At 37.2% G+C, this 6,765-nt stretch overlaps 1 protein-coding gene across 1 annotated transcript; it reads left to right on the forward strand.

Moving 5' to 3' along the window:
* The first annotated feature begins 3,053 nt into the window (after positions 1–3,053).
* LOC126409232 (LRR receptor kinase SERK2-like) lies at positions 3,054–4,101 on the forward strand. Its single transcript, XM_050075257.1, has 3 exons — positions 3,054–3,156; positions 3,704–3,771; positions 3,916–4,101. Exons 1-3 carry the CDS (start codon positions 3,054–3,056, stop codon positions 4,099–4,101), a joined length of 357 nt encoding a protein of 118 aa, XP_049931214.1.
* Positions 4,102–6,765: the final 2,664 nt, after the last annotated feature.

A 6,765-nucleotide genomic window follows, 5' to 3' on the forward strand; every position in this document is an offset into this window, starting at 1 on the left:
ATAGCATTGTTTTCCGTTCTTCATTTTCTTCGCATCTTTATCTCCCCATGGCCAAAGGAGATAACACTCAATCTCTTTTTAGAGACAAGAAGCTATGCTCAAGTGCACCAGGAGCATAGAAGGATGAGATGATCCTTCATTTCATAGTTACATCATACCCTCCTTCCTAGTTGAATCTTTCTCTTGTCATCATCCTCTCTCACTTTCCTTACTTGAATATTGTCTATGTATTACCGATGTATAGTTGCTTGGTTTTTCGTTTATATGTGAATGTATGATGAGAATGAGAGTGTGGTTTGGGGTTCTTTATTTTTATCTTCATATTAATTTTTGAGGTTGAGACTTGTCCAACCCGGGGGAACCTTCACGAATATGTATATGTTAAAAATACATTCTCATGTCATTGCATGTAGTTTCCTTCTTAATCACCCAATCAGAAGCCCTAACGAGTGCCTCATTATGTTGCTTGATTTTCTTCCATACCCAACGGTGGAAGATTTTTCCTTGTAACAATCCAAGTAATAACATTCTATGCTTGTATATAAATCGTATTCTACAAAAGATTTTTAAAAGAAAATACCATCTCGAATGTGGCTTTGGAGATTTTAGCTTTGGCTCTTGCATGAGTCCAAGCTCCCCTCTGGCCCACATTAAAACTTGAAGTCGGTTATTTTCTATTTCTTGATTTTAAATCTCACGAAGACGTGTATGCATATAAATGTTACATACATATATGTGTACATGAGAATTTTCTTTTCTCTTTTTATGTTTTCACACTTTATTTTACCAATTTTCATATACATATGAATGCATATATACATGTATTCTTTTTTCTCTTCCTAGAACCTTTTGTTCATCTTTTCAAGATAAATGTCTTATCCTACAAATTTCTTATATGTATATATATGTACATATATATACATATACAAATTTCTTATATATATATATATAATCTTTTTCTTTTCATCCCTATTTAAGTTAAGACTTCATTTTTAAAAGACTTCAGTCAAATTTCTAGAAGAGAATCTGTATATAAATTATACATAAATTAGTGACCGTGGTTCTTGTTCATGCATCTTCTGCATAGAAAATTGGACAGGCATGGCTACCAACGGTTGGTCACCTCAGCTGCTCGTCTTTCTTTTGTGTTTCTACTCCTTCACCTTGATTGTGGTCCTTGGCCAAATGGAGGTGACCTCAGTTCTTATTTCTCTAAGCAATTTGACTGATCAATTCACATTGTTGTCTTTCAAATCCCTCGTCACTAGAGACCCTTATAATGTGTTATCAAATTGGAATTCCAACATCTCTTTATGTGACTGGAATGGAGTTTTATGCAGTCATGCTTCACAAAGGGTAGTTGCTCTGAACCTCTCCGAAAAGGCACTTGAAGGTACTCTCTCCCCATACATCAGTAATCTCTCCTTCTTACAGATTCTTGATCTCTCGAGTGACAGTTTCCATGGTCACCTTCTCGTTGATTTTATTTGCCTCCCTCTGCTAGAAAATCTTTATATAAGAAAAAACAATTTTGAGTGGTTGATTCCACAAACACTGAGCCATTGTCGAAGTCTGCAAATACTGTCAGCAGGAGATAACCAATTCTATGGAAGCATCCCACAGTTTCTAGGTAGTTTGTCAGAACTCAAGGGCTTAAACATTCGTGGTAATAGGCTCACCGGCACCATTCTTCCTGAGTTGGGAAGCCTAACCCACTTGTGGATACTTGACCTGTCCTCTAAGCTGATTGAAGGTACCATCCCATTGTGCTTAGCCAACTTGACCAAGTTAATTTCCTTAGATTTGAGATTCAACAAAATAAATGGGCTCATTCCACCAAATATTGGATCAATGAACAGGTTACAGGAGTTAGGTCTTTCTGTCAATGCATTAGAAGGTTCAATTCCAGACTCACTTTACTAGTTGGTTCGCATGTCTAATCTCTATTTGGAGATGAATGCACTCAATGGGCCAATCTCGACCTCTATAAACAATCCCACGAATCTGCGAGTGTTGTATTTAAATTCAAACAATTTCTCATCAGGAATCCCTCCTGCCCTTTGTGAGTTGAAGAATTTGATATGGCTTTACTTGCAAGACAACTTTTTCACTGGTGAGCTGCCTTCAGATGTGGGAAATTTGGTTGCGGTGGACAAAATGGATTTCTCTGTGAATCAATTGAGCGGAGAGCTGCCTGTGTCCTTATCAAGGCTCCAAATGCTAGAATATTTGAATCTCTCCAAAAACTCATTTGATGGTAACATTCCTGAACAACTTAACTTGATCACATACTAAACCTTGACACTATTTACCTTTTCCATAACAAGCTTTCCGGTGAGATACCAAAATCATTGGAGAAACTTCAACACATCCAGGTCTTGGACTTGTCCTTCAATATATTGAAAGGAGAGATTCCAAGTGGTGGAAAGTTTGCAAACCTTTCTGCTAATCATTCCTAGGGTACTATGCACCATGTGGAGCTCCCAAATTCCATGTGCCAGTATGTTCAGATGGAGCAAAGAAGCACAATAATGTCAACATACTCAGAGTTGATATTTTTTAGCGAGTGGGGTTTTGCACTTGTACTAATTGTTTGGATTCTCATTGTTGTCACAAAAAATAGAAAGAGGGGGTTGGAGAAACATGATCATGAGGTTGAAAGATTTCATGGAATTACCATCCCAGTGATCACATGTAGAATGTTATCTCAAGCGACAAACAACTTCAGTGACGCAAAATTTTTAGGGAGTGGAAGCTTTGGTTCAGTGTATAAAGGAACTTTAATGGATGGAACAACGGTGGCTGTTAAGGTCATAAACTTGTTATCTGATGGCGCATCAAAAAGTTTTGACATTGAATGCAATGTGATTTGCCAAATTAGACACTAAATCCTTCTTAGAATCATCAACGATTGGATATCATGATTGAATCTCTTCCAAAGATTGGATATCATGATTGATGTTGCTTGTGCTCTAGAATATCTTCACCGTGGTTGCTGGGAGACTATAGTTCATTGTGATCTAAAGCCAAGTAATGTGCTTCTAGATGAGAACATGACAGCACATGTTGGCGACTTTGGCATTGCGAAGATGCTAGTTGGTCACAAATCTTCAACTCTTACAAGCACCCTTGGAACCACCAGATACATTGTGCCAGGTACCAACTCTTACTCTTGTCACAAATTCTTTGCTTTTCACAGTTATAAGCAAGTGTTATTGCTTGAACTGTTTCTTAGACAACTTTGTCCAGCTTACCATGGAGAGGAAATTTTATCACCATCCATAATTTCCAAATATCATGCTTTAATTTTGCTACTTGGAATTTATTTATGAAAAGAGAAATACCAGATTAATAAGTGAAAGAGGATGATCACTATGCATTTAAATACTAGTCTGAATCCAACTAAGATAGTGATGGAACCAAATTATTAACGGAGATGTGCATGCACACAAACACAACAGAAATGCCAGCAAGTTTCCCTTTTAAATATGTTTCTTTCTTTAGTAAATTTGCACTTCCTCCTTATAAATGCATGGAAACAAAAAATGGAGTTATATGTAAACCATTAAATAAAAAAATAATAATTAGTCCTAATTTTTTGCATGGATTTATTTATTTCTGAAACCATCTCATTAACGACAATGTGCATTGTCTACCTAATATTGCCATGATCATGTCTGGCCTTGTTGAGTGGATGAATTAGAATTCGGGGCCGCTGGAAAGGTGTCGACCAAAGCAGATGTCTACAGCTATGGGATTCTTCTGCTTGAGGTGTTTACCACAAGAAAGCCTACCGATGAACGTTTGATGGCGACTTTACTTTGACACAGTGGGTGGCTGAAGCATTTTCGCTTGTAATTTCAGATGTCATAGATGGTCATCTTCTGAAGCAAAATAACCATGAAACGGTTTCAGATCATGTTGCAGAAGGCCATCTTCTGGAGCAAAATGACTGAAACTCTTCGAAATGAAATGCTTGTCATGATCATGGAGACAGGGTTGTCCTGTTCAAGGAAATCACCAACTGAGAGAGTGGACATGAAGGAGGTGGTCGCCAGGCTTAAAATGATACCATGGAAGGCTTCCCCTGTGGAAGAATGACAAAAATAAACCAATCCTGTACATTTATTTGGAAAACAAGGGATCTGCTTTTGCTTCTGACGTTTTATTGCGTTTCCCAACACCCCGCCAGAAACACTTTCTTTCAGCAAAATGTGAGTAAAACAGTAAATGTTCTTCCACTAGCTGCTATGAAAACAAATTGGTTGGGTCTTTGTCTCCTATCCTAATTTAAAAACAAGTTCAGATCCGACATTCATATGTATACGTATCAATTAACATTTTATTGGATCCCACTGGAACATTGGACTCCCATTCTCATTCACTTATGAAAGCACATTACCAATCTAAACCTGTTTGCTCCAAATTTCTGCACCAAAAAATGGATCCAAAATCAGGTCATGTAGTAGTTGAACTTAGTAAATCCATTTACATACCTAATCAAAGTGCATTCGCAGAACCAAACTAATGATACTTCATGACGTTGGTCAGGTCAACAAAGACATTTGGGTCCAAGTCCAATCAGATCGAGTCCGAGATCCAGAATGAAGAATTCGTAGTACCACCATAAAGCATCTGACAACTCAGAAAAGTACGCCCAACTTTTGTTATTAGAAAAACTACGCAGTTGTTCCATGGTAAACTAAAATATATATATATATATATATATATATATATATAATTAGTACCCTTTCAACGAACATTTATGCTCGCCTATGTTTTCTCGCCTAATAATTCTATAATTAAGTTAAAGCAACATCAATTTTAATCTTTTATGATTTCATGCATTAATAACACGGCATACCTGGTGGGGACATAGTTAACCACATATGTATGTTATTTGGTGTTGTCACAGTGGCCGATAATGGAAATTAATGAGCTAATTGATTTGTTTATATGGAAAGTACTTTTAGTCTTTCCATCTTAATAATTATACGTAAGCTATTATTAACTAACAGAAGTTTACTCTTAATCAACAGTGCAAATATCTTGTATTTCTTCTCATCTCCATATGTTTACATAAATTTTCAAATGTTCCCATCAACTTATTTGAAAAAATAAGTGTCTTGACAGTTTAAATTAACATAAAACCACAATGATATACACCTTGCTATCTCACATTAAATTATAATAAACGCAGAAAAAATCATCTAACTACAAGAAGGTCCAAGGTATTGCCAGAATGCTATAGGGAGAACCGATGGAAGATGACATCCATACTCAATCAATGTCAAATATGGGGCTTGCAGAATCTGTGTGTACATAGCATTGGAAGAGGAAGAAATTGTTCTTCAAGAAATCAACTGTATGAGTAATATTAAAATTTCCTCCCATTGCGAAGCGAATATATACTCATATGACAAGTCGGTGTAGAGTTAATCAGTTGGTGGTTTCTTCTCAAGAGGCTGTGGCAAAGAAAGATGGGTGAAAGGAAATGATGGTTATCATTATGTCCGGAGAGCTAAGGAGTGGCCAGGAGGGAATAAGAAAAAAATTTTGGGAAAAAATGAGGAGTTAATAAAGGAGAGACCCAGATCAAAAGCAGAACCAGAATTTAGGGAAAGCAAGTTTCGGTTTCTCCATGGGTAGATGGAAGTCGAAAAGGAACATTAGACCCAGAAAGATTGGAATGAATTGATTTACAGGAGACCAGCAATTGCGGAGTAACTTGAAGTGCAACCAGCTGGTGGGCAACGAGAAGATAGAGCAGGAGATGGAGAATCAGTTGATAACAAAAAGAATCAAAAGGAGAACCGTGAGTCCTCATCAGGTTTGATTGTTTCTCCTCCATTAAAAAATACATTTCAGGATTCTTGCTGTTTGGATGGAATGAAAACTAGCAAACAAATGACTGGTTTGGAGAGTGAGGTTATGGTGAATGACTCACCACCAGGTTTGTCCAGGAGAGAAAATGGAAGAACAGCTGGTAAGAAAGGGATGGTGATTGATGATGCTTGCACATGGGGGAACATTAGTCCAGAGTAATGTGTCCACTACACCAAATATATCCTATGAAGGCACTTTATTACGGACACATCCAACACTATGTGTCCGGTTTGGCCCTTCATTACGAAAAACCACAACGCCTTTCCAGTACAAACAATAACGACTCCCGGTCCTCCCAATGGAAGCATTTATTGGAAGTGATTTGTCGCCCCAATCCAGCCGATTCTGACTGATTCCAGTAACGTCAATCACCTGATCAGTGGTATTGTACATAGCTGAGTTCTAAATGTCCAATGAGCCCATGCACTAAATGGAGTGTACTCAATTAAGAAACCAAAAAAGGATAGAGTAGAAAACCTGGCAAAAAGAGCACATGGTATTGGAAATATGTTGTTACGATAAGGGCTGCTTAGAACATAATTGTTGATTAATCTTCCGTGCCAAGCAAGGCGGTGATGTAGAAATAAGAAGTCCTACCAATTAGAAAAGGTCCCATTGGCACTGAGTGTGGAAATAACAAATGATATCACTTTCTTTTAAAGAGAAGTAGACTTGAGTCTTCCAACAATTTAAATTCAACAAAAAATGAAGGCGAAATTTCTTGGAAGAAGAGAGTCTACGAAAGAACGTTGCTAATTGTTCATGATCATAAGATTGTTGGCACCGATAGTAGTACGTAGAATCGATTTATATCAACCATTTCCTATCCTATCTGAATTTGAATCTGATCAGATATTTATGTATATATGAATCTGATTG

Source organism: Nymphaea colorata, chromosome 14 (assembly GCF_008831285.2).
Source record: "Nymphaea colorata isolate Beijing-Zhang1983 chromosome 14, ASM883128v2, whole genome shotgun sequence".
Taxonomy (NCBI): Eukaryota; Viridiplantae; Streptophyta; class Magnoliopsida; order Nymphaeales; family Nymphaeaceae; genus Nymphaea; species Nymphaea colorata.